The sequence below is a fragment of the Syngnathus floridae genome, chromosome 14 (assembly GCF_059516105.1).
Source record: "Syngnathus floridae isolate MCC-2025c chromosome 14, RoL_Sflo_1.0, whole genome shotgun sequence".
NCBI classification, from domain to species: domain Eukaryota; kingdom Metazoa; phylum Chordata; class Actinopteri; order Syngnathiformes; family Syngnathidae; genus Syngnathus; species Syngnathus floridae.
This window is the reverse complement of record NC_142426.1, coordinates 9,346,428-9,373,851: the sequence shown is the minus strand read 5'-3', so window position 1 is coordinate 9,373,851 and position 27,424 is coordinate 9,346,428. Positions and strand designations below refer to the sequence as shown.

At 42.8% G+C, this 27,424-nt stretch overlaps 3 protein-coding genes across 13 annotated transcripts in view; all 3 read right to left on the bottom strand.

The window, feature by feature from the left end:
* The window catches only part of LOC148387627 (uncharacterized), a 7,332-nt gene extending 1,465 nt beyond the window's left edge, over window positions 1-5,867 (bottom strand). For 2 of the 7 annotated variants that reach the window (XM_088396986.1, XM_088396987.1), the window contains exons 1-5: window positions 3,431-5,867; window positions 2,821-3,330; window positions 2,147-2,223; window positions 438-2,081; window positions 92-184 (exon numbers count right to left, since the gene is read on the bottom strand). In XM_088396986.1, coding sequence (XP_088253112.1) covers window positions 2,019-2,081; window positions 2,147-2,223; window positions 2,821-3,330; window positions 3,431-3,467 — 687 coding nt within the window. In that variant the 5' untranslated portion in view covers window positions 3,468-5,867 and the 3' untranslated portion in view covers window positions 92-184; window positions 438-2,018. Of the gene's footprint in view, window positions 185-437; window positions 2,224-2,820; window positions 3,331-3,430 lie in introns of all 7 variants that reach the window. The other 5 variants (XM_088396984.1, XM_088396985.1, XM_088396988.1 and 2 more) reach the window with 5 other exon arrangements.
* Window positions 5,868-7,313: 1,446 nt separating this feature from the next.
* dusp12 (dual specificity phosphatase 12) lies at window positions 7,314-9,872 on the bottom strand. 3 transcript variants are annotated; one of them, XM_088396982.1, is made up of 8 exons: window positions 9,833-9,872; window positions 8,969-9,233; window positions 8,772-8,885; window positions 8,565-8,683; window positions 8,410-8,497; window positions 8,103-8,194; window positions 7,885-7,964; window positions 7,314-7,802 (listed from the first exon to the last, which is right to left on the bottom strand). In XM_088396982.1, exons 2-8 carry the CDS (start codon window positions 9,229-9,231, stop codon window positions 7,659-7,661), a joined length of 900 nt encoding a protein of 299 aa, XP_088253108.1. In that variant the 5' UTR covers window positions 9,232-9,233; window positions 9,833-9,872; the 3' UTR covers window positions 7,314-7,658. The 3 variants fall into 3 exon arrangements, with proteins under 3 accessions (XP_088253108.1, XP_088253107.1, XP_088253109.1); XM_088396981.1 differs by having other exon boundaries at window positions 9,718-9,866; XM_088396983.1 differs by having other exon boundaries at window positions 7,885-7,961; window positions 9,718-9,866.
* A 283-nt stretch (window positions 9,873-10,155) lies between these two features.
* On the bottom strand, window positions 10,156-27,277 carry LOC148387625 (nucleoprotein TPR-like). 3 transcript variants are annotated; one of them, XM_088396546.1, is made up of 55 exons: window positions 27,032-27,277; window positions 26,398-26,502; window positions 26,176-26,240; window positions 26,002-26,089; window positions 25,791-25,894; window positions 25,408-25,572; window positions 25,150-25,242; window positions 24,286-24,366; window positions 23,944-24,031; window positions 23,562-23,699; window positions 23,111-23,205; window positions 22,683-22,880; window positions 22,470-22,577; window positions 22,135-22,352; window positions 21,651-21,814; window positions 21,222-21,346; window positions 20,995-21,143; window positions 20,731-20,893; window positions 20,518-20,652; window positions 20,206-20,346; window positions 19,914-20,097; window positions 19,649-19,833; window positions 19,423-19,563; window positions 19,032-19,148; window positions 18,703-18,906; window positions 18,434-18,597; window positions 18,145-18,292; window positions 17,883-18,020; window positions 17,439-17,570; window positions 17,022-17,152; window positions 16,646-16,856; window positions 16,443-16,574; window positions 16,250-16,363; window positions 16,039-16,122; window positions 15,705-15,896; window positions 15,517-15,555; window positions 15,236-15,427; window positions 14,962-15,073; window positions 14,709-14,887; window positions 14,527-14,597; window positions 14,043-14,242; window positions 13,754-13,945; window positions 13,550-13,665; window positions 13,335-13,406; window positions 12,981-13,211; window positions 12,716-12,911; window positions 12,442-12,623; window positions 12,126-12,197; window positions 11,838-11,929; window positions 11,621-11,733; window positions 11,280-11,378; window positions 11,059-11,197; window positions 10,844-10,971; window positions 10,619-10,720; window positions 10,156-10,483 (listed from the first exon to the last, which is right to left on the bottom strand). In XM_088396546.1, the coding sequence occupies exons 1-55, from the start codon at window positions 27,180-27,182 to the stop codon at window positions 10,434-10,436; spliced, it is 7,428 nt and encodes a 2,475-aa protein (XP_088252672.1). In that variant the 5' UTR covers window positions 27,183-27,277; the 3' UTR covers window positions 10,156-10,433. The 3 variants fall into 3 exon arrangements, with proteins under 3 accessions (XP_088252672.1, XP_088252675.1, XP_088252673.1); XM_088396549.1 differs by having other exon boundaries at window positions 13,754-13,930; XM_088396547.1 differs by having other exon boundaries at window positions 14,043-14,239.
* Between the last annotated feature and the right edge of the window lie 147 nt (window positions 27,278-27,424).

The following is a 27,424-nucleotide window of genomic DNA, read 5'->3' as shown; positions in this document are numbered from 1 at the left end:
GAGAGGGAAGGAAAGAAAGGACAAAAGAAAAAACCAAAGTCATACTCTCCTTAAATGCTGGCTGGGCGCTTTGCCCTCGCCGCATCCGCACCTGTCCGTCTCGTGTCGGCCGCTCATCACGGGCGAAGGTTGGCTCCCCCCCGGCCGGTATTCGACGTTTGGACTCATCTTCCGCCTCGTGCCACTGCAAAAAGAAAAACGGCACTCTGTTGCATGTGGTTCACTTCTGTGGACGTACTCATTACCTGTCTATTAAAGCGTGCTCCTATTTTAAGCTCCCTTTATTAATAGCGTATGTACACATGGTTTTGTTTTCTCTTTATGTCTGTTCCTATATGAAGAATTCAATGCTTATAATTTCTTTCTTTGTTGTAAAGTGCTATGAGCTGCATTTCTTGTATGAAAGGTGCTCTACAAATAAAGTTTTTTATTATTACCCTCTGGTCTCGCGGTCCTGTCCAGTCCCTCTCTGTGCAGGCACTCATCAGATCCAGTGCCCCAGCAATCCTGAAAGTGTATTGTGGTGGTTTTTGCAAGGGGAAAAATCTCACTAGAAAAAGAAAAAACAAAGTCATACTCCCCCCAAAACGCTGGCTGCATCTGCACCCATCAGTCTCGTGTGGGCCGCTCGTCACGGGCCAAGGTCCGGGTCTGCTCCGGCCGGTGTTGGACTCGTCTTCCGCCTCGCTCAAGTGCAAAAAGACAAACAGCACTCAGTTGCATGCGGCTCACATCTGTCAACGTACTCATGACCTGCCCTTTCCCTGGTCTTGTGGGGTCAGCCCAGTCCCTCCGGGTGCAGGCTGGCGCTCGTCCCATCCGCCGCCACGGCAACCCTGAACGGCAGACAAATAAGGAAATCAAATTAAAACTAACAAGTGCGTTGCATATTGGATTGCCATGTCACCACCTCTGGCCAGCCTTGGCCAGTCATGCATCAGGCTCCTCGTCAACACTTGGCAACTGCTTTCTTTGGGTGATTCCTTCCTTTGCACCCCGCTCACCAATCGCGGGTCTGGTGGCCTCCGTCCACCGGCTCTTTGTTTCATACATCGTCTCTTCCACCTTGCAAGACAAGCACAAAAGTCTCGCTGCGCCGTCGCTTGCGCTTGCCGTCGCTTGCGCTTGCCGTCGCTTGCGCTTGCCGTCGCTTGCGCTTGCCGTCGCTTGCGCTTGCCGTCGCTTGCGCTTGCCGTCGCTTGCGCTTGCCGTCGCTTGCGCTTGCCGTCGCTTGCGCTTGCCGTCGCTTGCGCTTGCCGTCGCTTGCGCTTGCCGTCGCTTGCGCTTGCCGTCGCTTGCGCTTGCCGTCGCTTGCGCTTGCCGTCGCTGCGCGGTCGCTTGCGCTTGCCGTCGCTGCGCGGTCGCTTGCGCTTGCAGTTGCTTGGGCTTGCCGTCGCTGCGCGTTTGGCACTCAATGAGGGCTGCACAACATTTTGGAATACCAACGATATGGCAGTATTGGGCCAGACCACAGCATTGAGCAAAGTTGTGCAAAATTCTAGGATGGAGAGGAACTATTTGATCGCAATGACATCACTTAGACCAGTTAACTTTAACTTGCATCAATGACTTGTTATCTTCTAAACTCATTACAAATAGTTAGGAGGCCAGAAAACATGTTTCATTTGCCACATGAATAGAAAAAAAATCTTTGTTTTCCTAAAGTGCATGTCAACGACCTATACCACCATATGACGGTTTTCCAATCCAGGTGCAGCCCTACACACACACGTCACCATTGGTGTCCAAATGGTAGCCTCGGGCCAACTTGATCAACACACCACACGAATGAACGCAACACTACTTTGTAGCACAAAATATGAATGGCAACATTTTGTGATTGATTTAATGAATTTGTGTCAAAGAATTCTCAATTTGATTCAGTAGGCAGCCCTCAAACAGACATTTGGACACCGCCGGTGTGAACTAAAAAGAAAAGAAAAAAATCCATTTCACATGCTGAAGCTGCGCAGGTCGACGCCTCCAGGGAAGCGGATCTCCCTCAGAACTCTGCTACTTCAGAGCGATGCCACAGCGGTCCGTCCACCTCTGAGCAGATCGTGTCGCGTCCCGGTCGCCATCTGCACAAACAGAAACAAATGTTAGAAACTCAAAGAGCACCCCAAGTTGTAGGTCACTTGCTTACTTGATCACAGCGGTTAGGTACTCTTGGTGACGGCCACCGGGTCGAATCGGGCCATGCACCCCCCTTTTGCGTCCAGCCTGCAAAAGGTAGAACATGCAATGAGTTGGGCACTGCTCACATCATTAAGTCTTCACCGTGGACCGCCTCGCCCCAACACCGCCCTCTACACCTAGAGAACAAAGGACGCACAGTGGTACGTTAGGCTTCGATCAAGCACGACAGTGCTAGGTTAGAAAAAGACACAATGTGACTGTCTCGCTCCAACACCTAGGGGAGAACAAAGAACACAAGTACCACAGTGGTAGGTTAGGGTTAGAGGAAGTGCAACAGTGGTAGGTTAGAAAAGGAAAATGTCAAGTCAAATTGCAAAATTGGACATTCGGGATCGGCTCGCTCCGACGCCACCCTACACCGAGAGGAAAGAACAAAGAACGCAGCAACTACGACAGTGGCAAGTTAGAAAAAGATACACAATGGTACAAGTCGTATGGCAAAATTGGACATTCAGCTCCACGTCAAAGTTCAGTTTTGTGTCCATCCACGGAACCACGTCCTCCCCCAAGTGGGCCGTCAATGGCAACCAAGCACAAGACAACGCTGGATCCAGACCAGCCACAACCACAGCGCACCTCGAAAGCAAGACCAACCATCAGAGCCCTAAACACTGTCCACACCTGCATCCTTTCCGTCGTGCACCCATAACCAAAGGCAACCACACTGCCCCCTCCTGGGCACATGATTCGCACACGTCGACTTTTGCAGCGCGATGCTTGATTCTTGACTTGATATGGCCATTGCTCCTTTGCACATGGCCATTGCTCCTTTGCTCCTTTGCTCCTTTGCATATGGCCATTGCTCCTTTGCTCCTTTGCATATGGCCATTGCTCCTTTGCTCCTTTGCATATGGCCATTGCTCCTTTGCTCCTTTGGATAGGCCATGGCTCCTTTGGATAGGCCATGGCTCCTTTGGATAGGCCATGGCTCCTTTGGATAGGCCATGGCTCCTTTGGATAGGCCATGGCTCCTTTGGATAGGCCATGGCTCCTTTGGATAGGCCATGGCTCCTTTGGATAGGCCATGGCTCCTTTGGATAGGCCATGGCTCATTTGGATAGGCCATCGCTCCTTTGGATAGGCCATTGTGCATTTTCATATAGAATTGTCCCATTCGGCTCCTCTTGCAGCCTACAAAAACACAGACAGCCATTAATTGTGTGCTGGGAAGCTAAAACTCGACAACCATTGTGTGTTGGGAAGTTGAAACTTGACAAAAACAGGTTTTCACCTGATTTAGGACTACTCTTCCTCAGTGTCCTCAACATCACTGAAAGGGCTCCTTCAAGAGCCTCCTGCTTGCTTTGTATAGAAGGATGCTGGCTTGGCGGCAGTTTTTAGTGCTACAAAAGACAAGCAAATGATTGCAACAAAAATAGACATTGAGTCGAGTGCCAATGGCATGATTTCTTACCAACAATTATACATACTAGGAGTTTTACATTTGAAAAAAATATTATATTGTAGTAAGTTATGATAATTGATCAACATTATAGTTCATCTTTGAATTTGATACATTCTAAGTAGAGTTTTACATTTGAAAAAAATATATAATCATCACATTGTAGTAAATTATGATAATTATTCAGGATTATAATTCATATTTTAATTTCATCATTCATCAACTCCCCTCACATTGGACAGATGATCCAGGTTGGCGGCGTCCAAGACCGGGGAGAAAATAACCCCGGCAAATGTTTGTTGCGTAACGGAACGAGAGCGGGCGGGCGCCATCTTTGAATGGATTTGGTCCGATTTGGACATGACGTAACATACGTTGCATTCACCAGTTTGCATTCACCAGTTTGCATGACACGGAAATGGCACACGCATCATATAAAATAATTTAAAAAATGGTTAAGTTGACTAGAGTCAAACTAACATTTCCTATAGTCAGACAAACACGCGCTTATCGGCGGCGTCATTTACGAACCGTCTACAGACAGACGAATGAAAAAAATGCTGGCCAGCATGAAAAAAAAACAACCGCGAAAGACATTTAAAATACCACCAAAACGCGCAACGACGCGACGCGACGCAAAGTGGATTGTGGCGTGCCGTGTCGTGCCGTGCCGAAACCTCAAGCACTCCCTAGACAGCGAAAATCCTGCAAGAAATAATAAATGGCATCGTAAGAAACTGCAAACATTTGCTCACGGGCTACAATTTAACTCCAGGCCCACCGTCGCGGTGGACGTGACGTTGCCGAGTCACGAGAGTACTGCGACAAACAAAATAAATTTTAAAAAAAGGCTTGTGAGAAAAAGCAACAAAGCGTGCCGTCGTGAGAAACGGCAGGAGACGACAAACATTTGCTAGCATGCTCGCTTACCTGAGAAACCGTCCGCCGCCGCTGCCGGCCCGCGCCCGGTGGCACCTGCATATGATAACTCCCCTTGAGCGAGCACACCTGTCTTCAATTGACCTAAAGCCCTGACGTCACATCCGTCGATTCAAATCTTCTTCTCCTGATCGTCCAACGGCGCTCGGCACACTGACGCCACCAGGTGGTCGCCTGTCATGGTGACTACTGTGGAAAGGCTTGCTTCGGACTATCCGTTGAAACTTTCAACACCGAACATGTTTTTTTTTTTAACCTCGTGTAGTGTACCTACACATATTGTCATATAAAATGTCTGATTTTTATGTTTTAATTGGCGAATATAAAAACAAGGAATAAGACGCCAGACACGTTTTAACATAAATGTTTATTAAAAATAATAATATCAAAAGCAAATTTCAAACCAGCAATCTAATGTGAAATTGCAGTAGATATATTGGATAACAATATTTAGGCGTATATAGGTATACACGTTATTTAAAAACGACTACAAGTGTTATACTACGACACAAGTGTTTACCAGCTCAGTGGCCTAAGAGGAGAGTGTCCGCCCTGAGACTGGGAGGTTGTGGGTTCAAACCCCGGCCGAGTCATACCAGTGACTATAACAATGGTACCCATTTCTTCCCTGCTTGGCACTCAGTGGAAGGGGTTGAAATGGGGCCCCCCCCCTGCTGCTCACTTATACTCCGGTGCGACTTAATATCAGAGGAAGTGATAAACAACTGAGCACAGCAAAAGCGAGAGCAAGCCTAACACAAACCCTAACCCTAACCCTAAGCACAGCAAGAGCAAGCCTAACCCTAAGCCTCAGCGCAGCAAAAGCAAGCCTAAGCCTAACACAAACCCTAACCCTAAGCACAGCAAGAGCAAGCCTAACCCTAAGCCTCAGCACAGCAAAAGCAAGCCTAAGCCTAACACAAACCCTAACCCTAACCCTAAGCACAGCAAGAGCAAGCCTAACCCTAAGCCTCAGCACAGCAAAAGCAAGCCTAAGCCTAACACAAACCCTAACCCTAAGCACAGCAAGAGCAAGCCTAACCCTAAGCCTCAGCACAGCAAAAGCAAGCCTAAGCCTAACACAAACCCTAACCCTAACCCTAAGCACAGCAAGAGCAAGCCTAACCCTAAGCCTCAGCACAGCAAAAGCAAGCCTAAGCCTAACACAAACCCTAACCCTAAGCACAGCAAGAGCAAGCCTAACCCTAAGCCTCAGCACAGCAAAAGCAAGCCTAAGCCTAACACAAACCCTAACCCTAAGCACAGCAAGAGCAAGCCTAACCCTAAGCCTCAGCACAGCAAAAGCAAGCCTAAGCCTAACACAAACCCTAACCCTAACCCTAAGCACAGCAAGAGCAAGCCTAACCCTAAGCCTCAGCACAGCAAAAGCAAGCCTAAGCCTAACACAAACCCTAACCCTAACCCTAAGCACAGCAAGAGCAAGCCTAACCCTAAGCCTCAGCACAGCAAAAGCAAGCCTAAGGCGAACACAAACCCTAACCCTAAGCACAGCAAGAGCAAGCCTAACCCTAAGCCTCAGCACAGCAAAAGCAAGCCTAAGCCTAACACAAACCCTAACCCTAAGCACAGCAAGAGCAAGCCTAACCCTAAGCCTCAGCACAGCAAAAGCAAGCCTAAGCCTAACACAAACCCTAACCCTAACCCTAAGCACAGCAAGAGCAAGCCTAACCCTAAGCCTCAGCACAGCAAAAGCAAGCCTGAGCCTAACACAAACCCTAACCCTAACCCTAACCACAGCAAGAGCAAGCCTAACCCTAAGCCTCAGCACAGCAAAAGCAAGCCTGAGCCTAACACAAACCCTAACCCTAACCACAGCAAGAGCAAGCCTAACCCTAAGCCTCAGCACAGCAAAAGCAAGCCTGAGCCTAACACAAACCCTAACCCTAACCCTAACCACAGCAAGAGCAAGCCTAACCCTAAGCCTCAGCACAGCAAAAGCAAGCCTGAGCCTAACACAAACCCTAACCCTAACCACAGCAAGAGCAAGCCTAACCCTAAGCCTCAGCACAGCAAAAGCAAGCCTGAGCCTAACACAAACCCTAACCCTAACCCTAACCACAGCAAGAGCAAGCCTAACCCTAAGCCTCAGCACAGCAAAAGCAAGCCTGAGCCTAACACAAACCCTAACCCTAACCCTAACCACAGCAAGAGCAAGCCTAACCCTAAGCCTCAGCACAGCAAAAGCAAGCCTGAGCCTAACACAAACCCTAACCCTAAGCACAGCAAGAGCAAGCCTAACCCTAAGCCTCAGCACAGCAAAAGGGACTAGAGCTTGACACCTGTGACCTTTGACCATGATATTTCCCTCATAAAGTGGCCTGTTATTAGGTACACTTGAAAAGGGCGGTGTACCTAATGGAGTGTCCAAATGACGTCGACTGGTGAGTGACACGGGCTCATGTTCGGGAAGAACTTGGTTCAAACCCAGGTGTGATAACATACCGAATTTGCTTTTACCGTGCAATTAACCCTTTATTTCTTTCTTTTTTTTTTTTTTTTACCTCGTGGAGTGTACCTATTGAAATGTCCATGAGGTGTACCTACACATATTGTCATATAAAGCAGTAAACCAAATGTCAGATTTTTGTTTTCATGCCCCCAAAAATAAAAACAAGGAATAAAACACCAGACAATATGTATATATATGTGATTTACATTGTTATATAAGTTGGTGTTCAATATTTTATTCCTTAGTCTAAAACCTTTTTTCAAAAACTGTCACTTTCATTTGCAAAAGAAATACAATTTAAAGTATATTTTGTATTTATTTTATTCAATTATTCTACTCTCCATACATATACAGGAATAGAACTTTACGTCTTTTGTTGTAATATAACTGATTTTAATATAGAAGCTGGTGTAACACTTAACAGATTTTTGTTGGTGGTGTGCCTCGAGATTTTTTCCAATGAAAAGGTGTGGCGTGAATGAAAAAAGGTTGGGAAACACTGGTATAGATAATATAGAGAAGATAAAGTAGGTAGGTGGATAAAAATATCATTGAGACATTACTGCTTTTATCCTATTCTTTACATTTAACGCCATGCACAGATTACATGATGTGATTTCTATCTAACTGTCAAAGAGTGTTGTGATGTCATCTGTGTATGTGAATGGGTCGGATCTCGTCCACTCGGTTTTGATGCAGCTGAAAGGAAGGCGTGATCCAGCGGCCGCATGAACACTGATCTCCGCACCAGCTGAACGAGCCCAGTTTGGAATGACACTTGGGACACAGAAGCTGCAAAAGAAAGTGGAAAAATATTTAAGGTGGCCAAAAGACAAACTTGAACGTGCCATGGAGAGTTGAGTTTTTACAGCACCTGTCCATCCATCACACCAAGTAAAGCTTGTTCCATCCACTGCACTGGTTCAATGAAATAAGATGTACATCGGATTCCTTCTATACAACGAAAATATACATCTTTTTTTAATATATAGAGTATATGTCGAATGCAAGATATTAAAAAAAGGTCAGTAAGATAAATAGCATAATCGATTCCAAAAAGATTTGTTTGTGACACCTCTAGTGTCTTCTTACCTGTCAGGTTAGAGGACTTTTTATGGCCGAAAGCTAATGCTCCTTCTCCCACTGGGTGACTGAGGAGACTAGAGCTGCGAAAGAGAGTTCTTCTACACAGCACAGAAGAGAAACAGGTGGAATTTCTTGCGTGATCAGTATTACAAGGTTATATTTTCAAAGTAGTAGCAGCAGCAGACGGGTATGTCTTTTGTCTTTGCTTTGTCTTTTCCATTTTTGTGCAAAAAGGCACTTGTGTCACTTGAAGTACACATCCAGCCTATGAGAAGAAAATAAGGCATGATTAAAGAACCATTTGATGGTTTACCTGCACTTCCTGCAACGATAGGAGGCTTCAGATGAATTGGACTGGGCAGGGTCAGCTGCAAACACTTCCCTGGGAACCTGCTGCAACTCTGTTCACACACAAGAAATGAAGAACCTGAGGGAAGAACATCCAATAAACAACTTGTGTGTCCTTACCAGGGTATTTCTCAGTAATCTTTGTCAATCTGTATTGTTTATAAAGCGGATTGGTGGTGTCGACTTGACACTGCAAGGTTTCATACAGGCACAACTGCTCCTCAAAACCACTGTTAACCCTGAAATGCACAAACAAGCACACCCGTCACTTATAACAGCAGCGAGGTTATGGAACTTCTGATCATCAGGGAATGATGAGATGCTTACTGTACATCCTGTTTGACACTCTTCAGTCTCTCATAAGCCTCAGCGAAGCCCAGCTTGTGTTTCTTCATAAGGTAAGCAGTCACAATGGTGGCGCTGCGACTTCGCCCAGCCTGACTGAAGCACAAGTCATTATTTCTTAATGACGTTTTTGATATGAGCCGTACTGAGATTTCATCATGTCAACCTACAGCCCTTACCAGTGGACAAGCACCGCCCCGCCTCCATCCATGGCCTCCTGAATAAATAGGTAGCAATCGTCCATGTGGCTCAAGAGGTCCGCCGTCACCTCATCCAGGACATTGATCCATTTCTTGCGATAGCTAGAATCCACAGGCAGTAGAGGTCCCGGGTCCACAGAGTCCACAGACACGATGTGAGTGATTGCGGCTTCTTCCAAACCCTGACTGTCATTAAGGTCAGCCGCCGTTCCAATGAAAACACCAGGATCCACCAGGAGCATGACTAACACAGAGATGGCAGTAAATAAATTGTCCTGTCTGCTGTAAGTGACCGAGTTTGACCTTCTGTAACATTTTACATTAAATCTTTTAGATGTTTCACTACATTACGTTCATCTTGTGGTTCTCTAACGAGGAGCTGAATGATAAACTTCACAACAGGTTTGTGATGTGATACTCAAGGTTCACTTCGATCCAGTGTCATGTCTGAACGCGAACAGGATGATGGAGCAATTCGAATTGCACTGTAAAATTAATTGCTCTTGTTTGAAAGGACAGCAAACTGTGCAAACAGTTCAACATTGGGACATGTGCATTCGAATTTTTGGAAAAGGTCAAATTAAGTTCACTGGCTGAACATTTTAAGTTCATCCTGAGATTACAATAATTACATATCCTTAACTTTTTATTTTTAGGGGGGTATTTGTGTTACCCTCGCTCACGCATTCGAGTAAAATTAAAGAAAATTAAGAACTAAATCGACATACCTTACTAGGTAACACCAGACGATGCGTACTAAAGCGTCACTTCTACCATTTCACTTTTTTTGTGACTAAAATTATACCATTAAAAGGTAAAACACTTCTGATGGGAAATGCTTACTATCGCCGAGGAGGTTGGTCCGTTTAAGACAACTATCCGGGTACTATACACATGCATATTTCGTTCCGACCACGAAAGTTCCCATTTAAAGGGATTTTCTATAATGTCAATTAACTCTTTAAATTCTGCTTACCTATCATTATCGTATGAAATAGTCTTTGTTTTTTTAAAGCGTTATGGCTCATACAGCGGGAAAGATTTATAAAAAAAACAAAAACTGTACCAACTGATTAAAGCTTCCGTTGTCATGACGACCAAGGACATTCGATTCAAATAGCTAAATCACATCTGTACCTTAAAAATAAAACATTACTCACATCAACAACAGTTCTTGCTATCAACTTTATTATAAGAACATGGTATTGTTGAAAAAATAAGACAAATACAGCATGACTTAAAAGTCATTGAACCAGTACCCACACACACAAAAACACTGATCTGAACAAAATAACATGACCATTAACTGTACAATAACAAAGCTCAAACCCTGATCTTGTGTTTTTGTGAACCTCTAGAGTATAACAAACTCAAGAATAAATGGTCTATTATTATGGATTTGTGTTTTGATCCATGTCGTGTTTTGGGAACAGTGAATTGTTATTTAGATGGCACTACCTCTGCCCATTCCAGCTCTTGATCGTCCAGTTGCCCCTGAAACAAGGGGAGGATGGTTTTAGAGCATAGAAGCAGTATACATTTCTCAAAATGTTTAGTGCAAGTTACTGTTAAAACAAACACCTCTATTAATCTATTTAAAGTGTGCAAAGAAGCGCTTGATTTTCTGACCTCTGCGGCTTATCAGCATGCGTCCTTCACCCCTCCCTCTGGTTCTGCTCATCACATGTTGACTGGTCACAGTGCGCCTCTGAGTGACGCTGCTGCTGGTGTCTGCAAACAGAGGAGATGGTGAGACAGGAAGGTGTCCGTGACCTCTGACTGAACGCTCACCTTCACCACTTCCTGTTTAGTAATGATCAATTTTAGGAGGATGAGAGTAATGCTATATCTTACTGCACAATGGGTTGAAAATTGTAGAGGAATCAGGGTCTTGACTGGTGGATGGAAGTGATGCATCTTCACTCTGCTGTCCCGCAGTCTCTATGTCAGTGTGGCTGTCCAAAGAAACCTCAGCAGTTTGACTAAAATACAAGGAGATAAGAACCATTGATACAAAGCGCGCATTGAATGAGTCATCAACTCGGACATTTCTGAAAAGTGAAGCTCACCCTTCTTCTTGTTCCATGAAGACCTCATCTACATCATCGCCTGGTGTGGACATCCCAGTAGAAGCAGTTACCATCGGAACAGATTGAGATGCCATATTGTCGCCACTGTCTGAAGGCAGAGACTCCGTGAAGACCGTCACTGCCGAACAATGTGAAGACACAATGTCAAGCAATTTTTTTTTTTGGAGACACAATTACAAATGACTGCATGAGTCCCTCACCTGGTGCAGCCACTTGCAGAGGTGTTGTGGGGACACTTCTTCCTCCTCCATCCTCGTCGTGAGCAGGCAAGAATAGTGGAGACTCGTACATGCCCAGACCTAATCACACAGTAGCAGATTTCCTTGCTCTGTTCCAAATCAGTTGACTTGTTTGTAAAATTGCCCGGGTTCCAGTCATTTTCAACATTCGATAATTTCAGACAAAATTGCACAAACGTGTGGACCAATAGTATAGATTTCTGAAAAAATATTAAATTTACCAAATTCTGACACAGGAAGTTACATACAAACATTCACTGTAACTATGACCAAACTAAGTACAAGTATTTGCTGTGCCGTACCTCCTTGAGAGGCTAGCTGTCCCAGGTCAGAGTGTGACGCTGAAGCCTGAGGGAGCAGATCTTCAGGAGGTCCAAATCTAAACCTGGTGGACAGACCAGCCACCTGAGGAGAACTGAGGTGACACACAGACATGTGTGGTGAATTAGAGCTGCAACACTGTGATGCTCTGGTATCAAAAAGTTTTTCCAGCAGGAATCAAGAAAAATTTCTCCTTACTGTATAGCTTCAGCAAAGCCATCAGTACGGTGCGGGACAACCAGAGTAGGAGTACTTGGAACCATCCTGTCATCGTCGTCAAAAAAATGTTGCTGGAATACGAAAATTTGAACCATAATTGAAAACAGACCTTAGTAAATAATCAGCTCAGAACATCACATGAAATACATTACTTGATTTATGTAACCAACAGTCTTTAAAATCATTTAGTCTCATTAAAATCATCATGCAAGCTTAGACAAACATCACATCAAAACATTCTATAGAGCAAGAAAGACAACACCTCACCATACTTCCTATTCCTGGCGTCAGCTGTGGTCCTCGACCTACTGATGGACGTCGGAGTTGAGAGGTCTGTCTCTGGATAACACACAGAGATGCACAAACATGAAAGAAACGATCATGTTGGATGTTGCCATTATTGGTGTTTTTGTTACCTACTACTTATTGAACCCTTTCATCATAGCACAAGTACCCCCTTACTCATAACGAGACAGTTTAGTTGTATTGGCCGTGTTCCTCTATGTGCGGCCGGCCTTACCAGGTGACATTTGGTTGTGATGACGTTCATTTCTGGTTTATAACTGGTTAGGCAAGCGTTTACCTGTGCATGGGGTGGGCCTAGCTCCGAAGCTGGGGGTTGAATGTAGAGCCGTGGTGGGAGGGAGTGCGGGGGCCTTCGAGGTTGGGGTAGGCGGAGTGTAAGTGAAGAAGAGGAAGGGGAGGGAGTTGGGTGGGTGTGGATGGCCTCTCTTTGGGCTTCCGACTCGTTGCTGCTGGCTTCACCTGGAGGAGAGGAGAGCTTCTCATTAGCATATACAAGAGCAGGGACAAAGAAATTAAATAAGCTACTAAAATGTCTTTTTGATGATGCTCACTGGTGTGGGACGGCTCAGGGGGACACTGCGAGTCATTGTCATCAGCACTTGTGGGAATGGATGGCTGCTGTCCCGCCTCTTCAGCATCCCCATCTTCCTCATTGCTCTCCTCACCTTCCTTCATAGCAAGGTTACTTGCATCATCACCATCATCCTCCTCGTCATCGTCATCCTCCTCCTCCTCAGCCCCCTCCACCTTGGAAGGTAAAGCAGTGCTTAAAGAACAGAGAGCTCATATTTTGACAAAAAGAAAAAAGGGGTGCACCTCCTCCTCCTCTTCTTCATCACCCTCCTCTTCCTCCTCCTCTTCTTCACCTGTGGTCTCTGGTTTCTCTCCTCTACTCTCACGGCTTTCGCTGTCCGTGTCGATAACAATAACTTCACGAGTCAGACCTGACCCCTGAGGGGACGTCCGATCTGAAGGGACAGACTGAGACATCCCTTCCTCCTCCATGTCATCATCTTCGGGGATAGCAGAAAAATCTTCTGGAAGCTCCTACGCACCAAACACAGATGATGTGTGGTTAATTTCAGGGCACAAATTTCTGGAACTCTGAATTTCCCCTGAATTGTTACTGTCTGACACAGAATTCAGTATCGAAAAACACTGTAAACCGACCTGACTATTGTCAGGCGAATCTTGTCTTTGGCCTTCATCCCTTAGATCTTCTACCTCCTCATCACCTTCCATCTGTAACATTTTAAATGCAGTGAATAAAGTAAAATCATACAAAAATTTGACTTCAGCTCATCACAACTTTATAAAATAATTCAAATCATTTGGTCAGCAAATTAAGCCAAAGAAACTAAAGAAGGATTTGAAGTGGCATTTACCTGGAGGGCAATCATTTGTCTCAATCTGAGTTTTTTGGCCGTCGACGGGGCGTGAGAACTCTCCGGTCTCATCTCCTCTTCCTCAATCTCATCTTCTCTATTTCGCTTTGAACTCGCTAAAGTCAAACACGGTACCATTTCACACCGTTATGGATGGTTTGATACATCATTTGCTCGGCTCAAAGATACCACACTGCTGCTTACATGCTCCAATGACAGCAAAGGATGTTGATGGTCGCTCTGCATCTATACTGCTGCCGACATCTTGAGAAGCGGCCTGCTGCTGAGTGGGCTGGACAAATGCTGTTGCCTGCGTGCTGGTTGGTTGAGTTATGGTTGTGGGTGTATTAAGACTGGACATGACAGTGTGGCCAGCAGCTCCTGTAGTCATCGACACTACAATCAGAACCATTGACATACTTTAGCCCTGACCCTTGTAGTTATTCCATCAGCCTTGTTACAGGTCCAAGGAAATCGATGACTTTTTTCTTACCCTCTTGGCTTTCAGTCTGTGTGGTTGGCATGACAGTGGCAGTGGGTGTTGGCACGGGTACAGCTGCTGGGGTAACCATAGGTCGGATGCTGGCACGGGGTGTTGACTTGCTGCCAGGGGAAGGTGTCGGTTTGTTGCTAGGAGGAGTACTTGGAGTGGGTCGGATATTGGCCGTTGGTGGTTCAGACAGGTTTGAACTGCTAGATAAACAGAGAATGTAATTCAAAGGCTATGAATAAACATTTCTTAATTATAAAGCACTACCTGACAATTGACACACTGCCAATGGTTGTTTTAAAGTGCTCTATAAATAAATGAAGTATGGCCTGTAAACATGGCCTGTAAAGTTATAAAGTTTTATTTATCAGTCTGACCGAGAGCAACTACAACAATCTGAAGTTGATCTCTAATTTCATTTGACCATGGAGGTTCTGAAAGGTAATATATTTGTCAAGCTGAAAGAAAACACTCGTTTTTCACTGACCTGCTCCTGTCCTGGGCTGGACTCTTCAAAGAGATCTGTCTTTGGTCTACAGATCTGTTCTGATCCCCCACCTAAGCACAGAAGAAACATTAAATGACAAATGAAGACCTGATGAAGCATATGTGACGATTGATAGTTTTCATAATTCTATTTGTATGTGATACCAAGACTGTGGCGCTAACCTTAGACCCACTCTGGTCCTGGGATTCCTCTCTGGGCTCATTGTGAGTTTCCCTCAGTTCCCGGTCAAGCCGAAGAAGTCTTCCTTCATACTGTGACTTCATGGCATTCATCCTTACTTCTAGTTCCTCCTTACACTGCTTGAGCTCTTCCACCTCCTTGCTCAGATTCTCTTTTGCAGCTGAATAAAACGCACCATGAGTAAAAACATATTTTGACATATTATAGCTGAGTACAGTCACAAGTGGAACCTACTATTTAGCTGGTTAATTTTAGTCTTAGCTCCGACGAAGGCCTTCTTAGTCTTCTCCTCTTTGTCAGCCATCTGTTGTCTGAGCTGCTCCTCCTTGCTCTTGGTCTCAGACAGCTGGAAGAAAGCATTACAATGACTTACTATAATTACTAAAGACTCTGTATTTCAGTGGATATGGTTTTTTTAAGCACAGAAAGAAAGAATTTACAGATTATTTAATGACATTTGCCAAGTAACAATTGAGTTGACATCTTTAAACTGCAGTCAAAACTGTACCTCCTGTCTGAGTTTTGCAAGTTCCTCTTTTAATTGCTGATTTGCATCGGTTGCGGTATTATCATCACTGGCTTGGATGGACAGGTTCTGGTTCTGGTTGGTCTGAGCAGCCCTGAGAGCTTCATTAGCTTGGTTTAGTTCCTGTAGCTGTTCTTGAAGGCGTTTATTTTCGGCTTCTTGAGCAGACGTCATCTGACAATCAAAATTATTTCTTGAATGTATATTCTGCGTTTTATGTACAGTCCACTGTTGTTGTTTATTACATTTATTATATTCCTTACCTTATGCCGAGTGTCCATCTGGCCTTTGAGCTCAGACAGCTATAATGAAGCAAGCAGATACAAAATGCTGTTGTTGTTGTTGTTTTTTTTAAATACATATATTTCAAATATATCTATAGTTCAAAGATATCTGTGCGACCTGGTACCAAAAGGAAACCACTGTGTACAATGAAAAAACAGTAACTCACCTGACCCTCTGCTTTGCTCAATGAGGTTTTAAGATTGTTAATCTCCTGTTGGTGGGAGTCTTGTAGTTTCTTCTGATTTGTAAGGTTTTGCTTTTGAGAATCTTTAGCCTGCTGTAGCTCTTTCTGCATTTGTTGAATCTGGTTCTGACGGGCTTGTGACTGACACTGAGATGATTTCAGTTGGTTTTGCATCTGTAATTTAGACAGGTTAGGATGATTAGTGTGAATTTATTTTGGGATCAATCAAAATGACAAAAAATGTAAACCGCGTTGTATGCCAACAATCCTAAAACAATTAGTTTGGAGTAAATGTGATGAGCACTGTGCCTGTTACCTGTTGTGTGTGGGTCTTTGCTTGTTGAAGCTCTTTCTGACTCTGCTGTAATTGTGTCTGTGTTTGGGACAACTGGGCTTGAACCTAGAATAACAAAAATAAAACTGATAATGAATTCAAACTATTTCTCAGAAATCATAGATTAAAAAGTGTAAATGGTGGTTTAAGGACTGATCTGGATGCCACCCACTTTGACTTCTGCTTAGAATACCTGTGTTAGCTGATTCTGGTTCAGTGTCAGTTGATTTTGGATCTCCTGTAACTTCTCCTTGGTTTGCTGGTTTTCCTTCTGGGCATTCTGAAGCTCCTGCTCGGAGTTTTTGGCCTGAAGAAAGTAAACCAATTGTCCTGACACCGCCACACTTCAGATAGTGCTGTATGTAGGAGCTAAAAATGCTGCTTACTTCCTGCATCGCTTGTTTCAATGCGGTCAGCTCCTCTTTGACCTTCGTGATTTCCTCTTGACTTTTAGTGAGCTCCTGCTGCTCCACTTGGCTTGTTTCACCTGGTGTTTTAGCGGAAGTTTCCTCTACCAGCTGGAATGCATAAAAGGTATTATCAAAGCCGTTTACAAAATGAAAAGCAATGCTACAAACTGCAGACTCACCTTATCATGCTGGACTTTTAGCTCCTCATACTGGGTCTTGTAGCGCCGTCCGATCTTTTTCACCTGTGTTATGGTCTTGTTTTTCTCAAGAATATCACTGTTTTTTGTTCCTACTTCTTTCTTCAGTGCGTCTCTCTCTGCTCTTAGGCTGGTCATAGACTCTCTTAGGCTTTTCAGATGAGACTGGGCTGAATTAGTGCTGGTGCTGGATCTGGGATGATATGAAATAATTTAGGACATATAGAATGGACTTTTATTTTGACCAATAGAGCCCCACTACACAAATAATGGAACTGTAAGGCGTGTAGATATATGCAACTTGGGTCATCTGATAATCGTATCAAAAAGATGACATTATTCCATTTTTTGTTTTTACCTGGTTAGCTCAGTCTTCAGCTTGGCTGTCTCTTCAACAAGCTGGGTGATGCGTCTCTGCTGTGCTTCTCGCTCAGCGCTGAGTTTTTGCTTTTCCTCAGCATCACCATCTTTCTGCTGGCTAACAAGTTGCTGTTGAGATGGAGGGATTGAAAATGCAGATTTCACTTTGACGTGACACAAAGTGGAAGGAATTTGGGACTGTCATATATTATTCGAACCCGGCTGTAAAAAGAGGTTGGAAATGGGAACAGATAATTTCAAGACAAATAAGAGCGTTGAGAACAGGAGCACCCTCAGGAGCACCCTGACATGTCTCCCACGTAAATTGAGTTTGAGACCTCTGCTCTACGGGATAAAGCTACTAGTCCTTCACTATAACGACGAAAGCCAACAGCGCAATGTACTCAAGACCAACCTGTACTTTGGCCTTCAAGTGTTTGATGTCTTCTTCTAACAACCTTTTATCAGCCTGCAGAGAGCCGTTTCTGTCAGAAAGGTGAGATAATGACTCATGCAGTGGGCTAATGTTGGACTCAAGTTTCTTTACCTGATTGACAGATGGGAAAAAAAAAAAAAAGAGGAGTCATAATGCAGCTGAGTAGAATTCAAGACAATCCTTAGTTTTGTTACAGTACTGGTATATTATCCATAACAGAAATCTAAATTGTGATTTTGATAATTTAGCTGTTTGGTAAAGATTGTCATTTTAAATGAGAATCTACTTTCAATTGGCTAAATTAAAGTTAAATAAATAAATGACAACTGTGGCATACATCTTGCACTATGTGCTGGTTGAATAAATTTGGTATGCAACATATACTGTATACAAGACAAAACAGTAACCAGGGAATAAGTTTACTTTTGCCTGCGCATGCTGTAGTTCATGGTCCAATTTCTCTCTCTCCATTTTCAGCATCTTGATGGTCTCTTGGAGTGTGCTGATATTCGCTATGTTCTTCAGCTGAGTCTCTTTATGAGCCAGGGTCTTTACTGTGTTCTGAGAGCATGACAAAATTTGTGTTTGGATCTTTTTATAGTCAACCCTTTCTCACATACCATATTCTGCAAATGTTCAAACTAATAATCAGAAATGAGATGTTCAAAATTCATTCATTTCCCACCTGCAGTTTCTCTCGCTCAGCATTCAGAGCTTCCTGAAGCTCCTTAAGTTCCTGGTTTTGGTGTTCCATTTGCTGTTTGTAGCGAAGAGCCTCTCCTTCAGAGGCCTCACATCGGGCCAGAGCAATTTCCTTCTCTTTCCGCACAAACCTACATTATGCATAGATTTACTTTTCAAATTGAATTGGTTGCTGCTAAACAAAATGAACCATCTGACTCAATCATGGGAAGTGGTAAATTTGAACCGCACTTCCTCAACCATCTTTTGATGTGCAGGTTACACCAATATACCTGAGCATTTCTTGTATCTGTTCAACCTCGTTAAATGAGACATCAAGCTGCTGTTGTGGTTGCTGTTCACGAATCCTTGCAGCCATTTCATCCATCTGTTGGTGCAGGAGAGTATTTTGGTGTACCAGCTCTTCGCAGCGCCGACTCTGACTAGCCACTTCATCCTGTTGCAGTCAAAGTAAATGCCAATGAGTGACACAACAATTCAATCAAAACAAGTGATAGTTCTCTAAGTAAAAGTTCCTGAGTCATTCCTCCCACAGTCCCACCTTCAGCTGCTTCTCCAAAGTTGTCCAGCTTGTGGTTTTCTCCTGTAAAAGTGAGTTGCACTTGTTCAATTGCTCCTCCAGCTCTCCCTTCCGTGCTGCCTCTTGCTGCAATGTTTTCTTTAACTCCTTAAGGACTTCCACGTCTGCTGCGTGAAGCATCAGCTCTCGCTCGTACTTAGCTTGAGCCTCACCAGCTTGCTTAGTCTAAGAGGGAAAACAAACAATTTTGTAATAGTAAAACCAGCACAAAGACAAATATGCACAACAAACTAATCTACTTGGTTTAATTGAGATACACTGGCAAGATGTAGACTGTGTTTATTAATGACCTGCAACAGGCTCTCCTGTGTGGCCTTCTGCTCCAGAGTGACAGCTTTAGTAGCTCTCTCCAGCGCCTCCTGCTGATCCGCTTGGCTGGCTTTTAGACTGCGCTGGAGGTCACTCACCTGGAAAAGACAAGAAAAGAGACCGCTTTGTACTACATTTCTTTTTAACTTAACCGATGCTTAAAGTTCACGTCCCGTTACCACACGGGTGAGAATTAGCTTTTATTTTCTGGCAAGTTAGTGCGCGAATGGAACAAAACCACTGTAAAGTTACAAGTTCAGACTGGCAGTGCAAATGTTATCAAGCAAATTCAACTTACAATAACTGTTGAAGGCTACATGATTGAATGAGAGTGTGGCTTTCCTATTTTCTCAAGTGTGTGACAAGACCTACTTGTTTCTCAAGTGCGTCCAAAGCCTTCCTTTTCTCCTCTTGTGCTTCCTGATTCATTATCTCCACCTTTATTATTCTGTTTTCCAGCTGCTTCTGAATGTCTTGTGACTCCTTGAATCTCATCTCAAGAGGAGAGCGTTGCTGAGAGGAAGAAAAGGGGTAAATGCTAATCTGTGCGTGTGTGTTTGCAAAAAAAAAAAAAAAAAAAAAAAAAAATCAATTTTACCGCTTTCTCATTCTTCAGACTGTCCTCCAAAGACAGTACCACAGCTCTGTACTGGTCAACAGTAGCATTAGCAATTTTTAGCTGTTCTGCTAGTTTGCTAATTTGTTCCTCTGCAGCATTTAGATTACTTTTGACCTCTGCGAGCTCGGACAGGCCAGGCTGAGAAGTTTGAACTGGAGAGCGCACTGAAAATATAGAGGTAGGAATGGTGAAAAAGGGGGACATAGCATTGACTCCATTATTTCCCTTAAAAGGAAATTGTTACCTCTGACAGGTGTTCTAAGAGTTGCCGCTCTGGTTGCTGGGGTACTAACACTCCCAGGTGAGATGGAAGACAGTTGAGCTTTCAGAGCAGCCACTTGCTTTTCGGAGTTCCTCAAAATCTCTCTTGTCTTCTGCTGCAAGGTGTTTTGTGTCTGAAGTTGTTTTTTAGCTTCGACCAACTGAGCCTAGTTGTAAACAAAACAAAAAAAGGGGGGAAATGCATCCAAAAGAAATGATTACCATCGAACAGCTTTGTTCAATTTAGATATGACAAGGTAATTAAGATTATGTACATCCATACTGCGTCCAAGGGTATGTCTCTGGGCTACTTCCTGCTCCAGTCGAGTCTTCATCGAGGCAAGTTCTGTTTCCAGATTCTCAACCTTACTGTTGAGTCGTTGACGAATGTCTGCGTCTGTACGCTCCATAGTTAACTATACAATTGAGGGATAAAAAAAGCATTCAAAAGTGAAAATGAAAACAAAGTGGACATATTGAAAATGGACCTGGTTTGCTTACAAATAGTTTGTCATCAAGTGTGAAATTTCACAACCGTGTCAGCAACATACTTTTGAACAAAGTTGAAACGTGTCAGGCAATATTACCTGTATGCTCTTGAGGTTGGTGAGTAGTAGGTTTTGGTTACGTTGCTCAGCCAACATGGCCTCTTTCTCTCGGTTGAGTCGACTCTCTGCTTGTTTTAACATGTCTCTCTCTTTAGTCAAGTTCTCAACACGCACCTAGACAAAATTACGTATGTAATAGCAGTTGAGGGGACAAACAAACTAGTGGGGCCACATACAACAAAGGATGCTGACCTCCTCAAGTGCCAGTTTTTCATTAGCTTGCCGCAGGTCCTGTGTCATAGTGTAGATAATGTGCTCATGCCGTTGGACTGTCATAGACATTTTTTGGTTCCTGTCTTGGAGAGCTGTGGTCTCTCTACGAAACGCTGTGACAGTCTCTTGGAGCATCTCATACCTACCACAAAAAAAGCAATTCATAAAGACATTACAAAATTAACAGAATTCTAACCACTGTCTGACAAGGTACATTTATCAGGACTGTAATTTTGCCTCCACCTTTTGTTGCTGAACTCCAACTGAGAAGTCAATTTGGCATTACTGGAGCGAACCTGTGACAGCTCCCGCTCCAGTCTGTCATGAGCCTCATTCACCATTTTGTCGTTCTCGGCCTTTTCTTTTTTATACAAGGTGAAGGAGTCATTTAGCTAGAGGAGCGGAGACGCAAATTGAGTTAAACAGATGTTTCATTTGAATACGTCTATCCAGAAAACTGTTTGTTTTACCTGCTTTAATGCAGCTTTAGCCTGTGCGGTTTGCGTAGACTCAGCAGCAGCAGTCGCAGCAGCTCTATGAGGTGTTGAACGAGTTACTGGGGCTGATGGTTGAGTGGGTGCAGGGTGGGAAATATCTGAACCTCAGGAAAAATGTAAATTATACACATTTATTTATACCCTTTCACAGTTAGACTTTCTTCCTAAAGATCCACTCTCATTTTTTTTTTATGCCTGGATGTTGACAATGATGAATGTGAGTTTTGCTGTCACAAATTCAATGGTAAACTTCAGTCAGGTTTAATTAAATCTTCACAATGAGACCTGTAATTTCTTTTTTTTTGTGTGTGTAGAAATATACTCTCACTTTATGACATATAATGTAAGATGCATAAATTGATTAAATGGTTAAACGGTCTAAAATGGGGTTCTAGATGTCACCTTGGGAGGGCAGGTCAAATCCAGTGCTTTGTGATAGCAGGGCTTTGTACATGTCTCTCTGTCTCGCATTGGAGTCAGCAAGTTGCTTCTGCTGGTTCTTCTGCTCTCTCAGCTGCTCTAGCTCCTTTTGAAGTTTATCCACACTCGTCTCCAACTCTAACACACTGCACGGAAACAGACAGAAATATTTCCTTAATGAAGTAGCATTTATTTACCACACATTGTTCATCAGAATTAAGTCATTACAAAAAGTAGCATGCATAAAATGATGAAGTGGGTTCATGTGTGATGTGTGCAATAAAATTTTGAAAATGTATCTGTGATTATAAATAATAATATCTTAAATCTTATATGTTGTCTTATATCATACTTTTCTAGAATTAGGAGTGTTTGCTCACATTTAGTATTGGCATTAGCTAGGCCTCATCATTAAAAATAAAAAAATAAAAAATAAAACAAAAGGACATAGTAATAGCAATATTACCGTGCTGATGTTGTATGGGTTTGTTGCAATGTGTTCTCCTCCTCAGACTTCCTCAACCTTCCCAGCAGGCTTCTGTTTTGCATTTGAAGCTCCTCTACACTTCGGTAAAAAATCTCATGCGGCCTGTTGACCTGGCCAGAAATATTAGATGTACAGCCTTCATCTTTGGTCACTTGATTACCTCGGGTTTCTTCAAGTTCAACTAGCAGTACACACACCTGGAATGAAATACCACATTGAGGAAAATATTTGATTAATGCAAATAGTGTATGAGAAAGGAAGTATTGCAAAATAGTGAGGGATCACTGTTGTGTATGTAACTATATGCAAATTACTTGTGCAGATGTATCGTCCAGCTGTTTTTCTGTCCTCAGCTTGTCCTTCTCCAGTTCGTCACAACGTTGCTTGGTCTCGTCCTTCTCTTTCTGCAAACTGTAGATCTCCTAATAATGACATACAAGTTGTATTTAAGGAAATATGCAAAGTTATTGAAATCTGTTTTCATACTAATTGAAATGATGAACGCATTGAATAACTTTGTGTCAGACCGTTCGAGCCTGTTCCACTTTATTCCACAGGGAGGCCACTGAGCCCTGCATGGTCTCATACTCCTCCTTCTGGCGTCTGAGGACAAGTGCTTTGGATTCCACCTCTCGGAGGATGTCATCCAACGTTTTGTTCAACCTTGCGGTCTCCTGCTTCTCCAGTTGCAGCTCAGTCTGACACTCGGAATATGCATTATACAGCTGATAATAGGAGAGAAGGGAAATGAGTCAAAGGGATATGGTTACTTCATAGAAAAAATAAAAAGAGCATCCAAAGGCAGCAGAATATCAAACTTCATATATTATTGTTATCCTTTATTTATTTTTGCAAATCAGCAATAAGAAGCAACATGTAAGTAGTATATGGCAGAATATGCATTATATGGAAAACAGAAAAGTGGTTAAATACAAGTTTGTTCTGTCCAACTTACATCAAAGAACTTCATTCCAGGCTGGACAATGGCAGCAATGGCGGCTGCAGTAGGACACATGGAATCTAGCTGCTCCTCAGTCAGAGAGGGTGCACCTGAAGGTAAAAAAAAAAAAAAAAAAAATGGTAACAATGGTCAAGACTACTCCCTGGAAGTGATCATAAAATGGGGGGTCAGATTACAATTTTGCCAATGAACTCCTAAATTCAGATTTAGCTCAGGATAAATCACATCATTTATATTTATACTTTAAGTACTGCCTTATCTTATTTCCATCTTTAATAAGCCAGTGATTTTCCAATAAGGTGGACTACTAAATTACAAATTAACTAATGAGCAAATATATTATATAATTGATCTATTGTACATTCATATTCAATAGAATTATTCTACATTTTTAAGAGACAACAGACCGAAATAAGAAAACAATAAAGCGCTCATTTTATCTTACAGCATTTTTTTCCAGAGGCCTTCAGCATGGAATTTTCCATCTCTTTCTCCATTTTCTTGATCTTCTCTTGAAGCTCTGCTTCTAAACGGGTGTTTCTCTCCTCTGTTTCAGACACCTTATTTTCCAGCATTTTGTTATCTACCAGTACACAGTAACAGAGTATACAAAAGGAATTTATGACAAACATACAGGTTTTTCATATTTTTAAGCTGAGGTACGTTAAATGCCTTTAACTTTAACTTTAGTGGCGCACCTTGCTGTATGTATGCAACTTTGGTCAATTCAATAAGAGACCAGATGGACATATGATTACATTATGATTATTAAAAACGGGAATTTTAAAGTGTTATAATCTTGGAAAAAATTGCAAACAAACTCAAACCTTCGGCAGTGTTTTTAACCATTTTGCTGAGTTCTTCAACAGCCCTGCTCAGTTCTTGGTTTTTAGTTTCCAGGTCTGCTGCTACACCCTGCAAAATGGGATGTAAAAATAATCAATTGATTGATATACAAATATAGATTGACACAATTGTGATGAGGAATTACCGTAAAATACCATTGAATCTCTTCAGATTTTTTATTCCATTGGAGAATTTTAGCACTGACATAATATCTTTAATGCAGTTCTATCACACGAGTGCCTTTCTCCTCCCTTTAAATCGAATGGGATAGTCTCCATAAAACTGACAAGCGAATATTAAATATATGATGATTCTGGTCTCACCTTGTAGAGAGAAGATAACTTGACATGAGCATTGAGCTCATTCCGGTATTTCTCCTCCATGGCAGTCAGTTCATCCTTAGCCTAGAGAGTTAAACAATTAAAAAAATATATATATTCATTCATAATTAACCATTTTCCCCGGACCAAAAAACTAAAATTAGGAGAATTTTTTTTTCATGTTGTCATTCTGGGCTGCATAATCAAAGTCAAAGTCTGCTTTATTGTCAATTTCTTCTTCGCCAGTGATGCGGTATTGGTGGACCAGGAGAGGTCCTCACTGATGTGTACTCCCAGGAATCTGGTGCCGCTCACTCTCTCCACCACAGCACCGTCAGCGGCAGGTGCTGGGTGTGACCCTTCCGTAAGTCAACAACAACCTCCTTGGTCTTGTTGACATTCAGCAGGAGGTTGTTGTCCCTGCACCACGTGATGAGACCCACCAGAGTCGTGTCGTCGGCATATTTCAGCACGCGGTTGCTACCGTAAGTTGCGTTAGCAGGGTGAAGAGCAGCGGACTGAGCACGCAGCCTTGGGGGGCCCCCGTGCTCAGCGTGATGCTGGCGGAGATTTTGTCGCCAACACGTACCACCTGAGGCCTCTGACAGAGGAAGTCCAGTAGCCAGTTGCAGAGGTAGGTACTGAGGCCCAGCTTGTCGAGTTAACTGTATACTGTATATCAAATGCAATCACTGCATTTTATGACTCCTTTTCCACTAAAGCTATTATAAAAACAAACTCTTAAGGTTGAGACAACAACAGTAAAAAGTCATGGCTTTGTCAGTAGCCTTTTCATATAAACAGCACCAACTATGTTTTACAACTAGAGTTCAAGGACAACGCTGACGTATGGATTTGTTTACCTACCCGTTTCAGTTTGTTGTTAAGGTCTTCAGCTCGTTTGTGCTGGTTTTCACCGGACTGCTTCAGAGAACTGAGTTGACTTTCCAGACTGGTCACCTATTGAAGAACACCCCGTCAATAGTAGACACTGGGCTATGTATAGAATTGCATCGACTCGTGACATTTAAAAACATGGATGTTGTGGATTTTAATAAAGAAGGACTCCAGATTTACATTTTACACAAATTGCTCAGCTTTTTTCACTACTACATTGTGTGTTACCTGCTCGGTCTTGGTTTTTAGACTACCACGGAGCTCCAGAATCTCTTTGCCTGTTTCTCTGTTACTGCTAAGCAGTTCCTCAGTTTTGGTCTTCAGTTCAGCAGATAACCACTCATTTTTCTTTTCCAGTAGCTCCTTTTCCTGTTCCATGCGCTTTTCCCGGTGCTACCGGAACATGGACAACATGGACACGTTTTAGCATTCATTATATTGTCAGCTGGCCGTCAGAAGAATAACAAGGGGGGTGTTTCCCAAATTACGATTTAACACAAAGGTTTATAAGCATGTACGTCATTTGTTGGCAGGTGATAACAGTAAGATTAGTATCTTCCAGCAGTTCCACACTTTCTTGCACTCTGACCAATGGTTGTTTCATTGTTTACCTGCACAGAGGTCTCGGAGGAATGGCGCTCATCCAGTTTTAACTGCAACTCCAATTTCACTTTGTCTGTCTCCAACAGTTTCTCATTCAGGCGCTTCACATCCTCTAAAACACCAAAAAATTCAAAGCAAAGAAAATGAAATGTATAAATTATCAACTTGTTCGTATGTCCAGCAAAGGTCCTTAATGCAGAGGACCATTAGCAAGCATACCAGTAAGGTTCTCCGCCTCTTGTGTTCTCTTCTCCAGCAGCCGCGCCAGTTCTCTATTTTCCGCCTCGATCTCATACTTTGATTTGGACTGCAGTGTTCAAATACACACGGGCAGATGGATTTTTGCTATAGCCCCGCATATTTTAGACAAAGTGAAATAATCTTAACACAAACCTGCTGCTGGGTTTTATCTTCGGGAGTGTCTCCATCAATTCCCTTTAGAGCACTCAGCTCTTCATCTGTACAAAGAAAACAAAGGACAACATCCTATGAACAACATCAGCATTTTTAATCAATCTTGTTGTGATAAGGGTCACAAAATATACATAGAGCTATGAGTACTGAATTAAAACGTACAAAAATCCCAAGTACATATATGAGCCTGTGAAAACTCACTTAGTTTCTTATTTTCCTCCCTGAGTGTTTGCAGGTCTTTCGTGGCAGTCACGACCAGCTCCTGACTCTCTCTAAGTTTCCTCTCAATGTCAAAGTACTGCTGTTCTGTAGGAGAGAACACACAAAACATGAAAGCACAAGTGTAACACAAATGTCACAAATTACTGTTTTGCCAGCAGCACAAATGCCAATTATTTTGTTAACCTGAAAGTAGAACTACAATATTTATGCCACAACGTAAACGAATTACTGTGCCGAATTGAAACATACTTATAAACTTGAAAGTATGTAAATATAATTATTGTTGTCACATACACAACGTAAACGAATTACTGTGCCGAATTGAAACATATTTATAAACTTGAAAGTATGTAAATATAATTATTGTTGCCACATCCACGACGTAAACAGATTAGTGTGCCGAATTGTAACGTCTAAAAAAGGTTATTGCTAAAGTTAGCAACGCCGCTATCGTTAGCCAGTGATGGGTGCATCATGTGCAAAAGATTCTTTCTTTTCTTTTTTCTTTTTTTAATTAGACGATACTTTTAGAATTCTGTGTATCTGAAGCGTTTCCATAGCAGTTTACATACTTAAGAAACTATATTTCAACTAAATGTAGATACGTGCGTACCACTGTCCGCTATGACTCTGTCCTGTTGGGTCTTGAACGCCTCGTTTTCATTCTGTAGCTCCATAACAAACTTCTCCAGCTTGTTTTGGACACCTTTAGGGAGTTTATTCAACTCCGCCCGCTCCAGGGCTTGCAGCAGGACAGCCGCCATCTCCGACTATCCTACAAAACGACCCTAAATGTATAAAACTTAACCTGAAGACATAACGAGCTGAAAGTTGCTCTCGAAATGCACGGATAAGCTTATCTGTAAAGGTTTCAATTTTCTAACATATACCAGCTGAAGGATAACTTTATATTTCAAAATAAAACAAAATCATACCCTCTGAGAATGGTCTTTTGTTGTTTTTCTGCGTATTTGTTACTGTGTATTATAATACATATAATAATCAA

What these genes read in the sequence shown, in the direction of transcription:
- dusp12 (XM_088396982.1), bottom strand. Translation starts at nt 9,231, where the DNA reads ATGCTCCTGGTGGATCCTGGTGTTTTCATTGGAACGGCGGCTGACCTT. An exon ending in GATTACTGAGAAATACCCTG is followed by an intron (nt 8,498 to 8,564) that starts GTAAGGACACAC and finishes GTGTGTGAACAG; the next exon opens with AGTTGCAGCAGGTTCCCAGG. An exon ending in TTGGTGTGATGGATGGACAG is followed by an intron (nt 7,803 to 7,884) that starts GTGCTGTAAAAA and finishes TTTCTTTTGCAG; the next exon opens with CTTCTGTGTCCCAAGTGTCA.
- LOC148387625 (XM_088396546.1), bottom strand. Translation starts at nt 27,182, where the DNA reads ATGGCGGCTGTCCTGCTGCAAGCCCTGGAGCGGGCGGAGTTGAATAAA. An exon ending in CCAACCTCAAGAGCATACAG is followed by an intron (nt 20,347 to 20,517) that starts GTAATATTGCCT and finishes TCAATTGTATAG; the next exon opens with TTAACTATGGAGCGTACAGA. An exon ending in ATTCGCCTGACAATAGTCAG is followed by an intron (nt 13,212 to 13,334) that starts GTCGGTTTACAG and finishes TTTGGTGCGTAG; the next exon opens with GAGCTTCCAGAAGATTTTTC.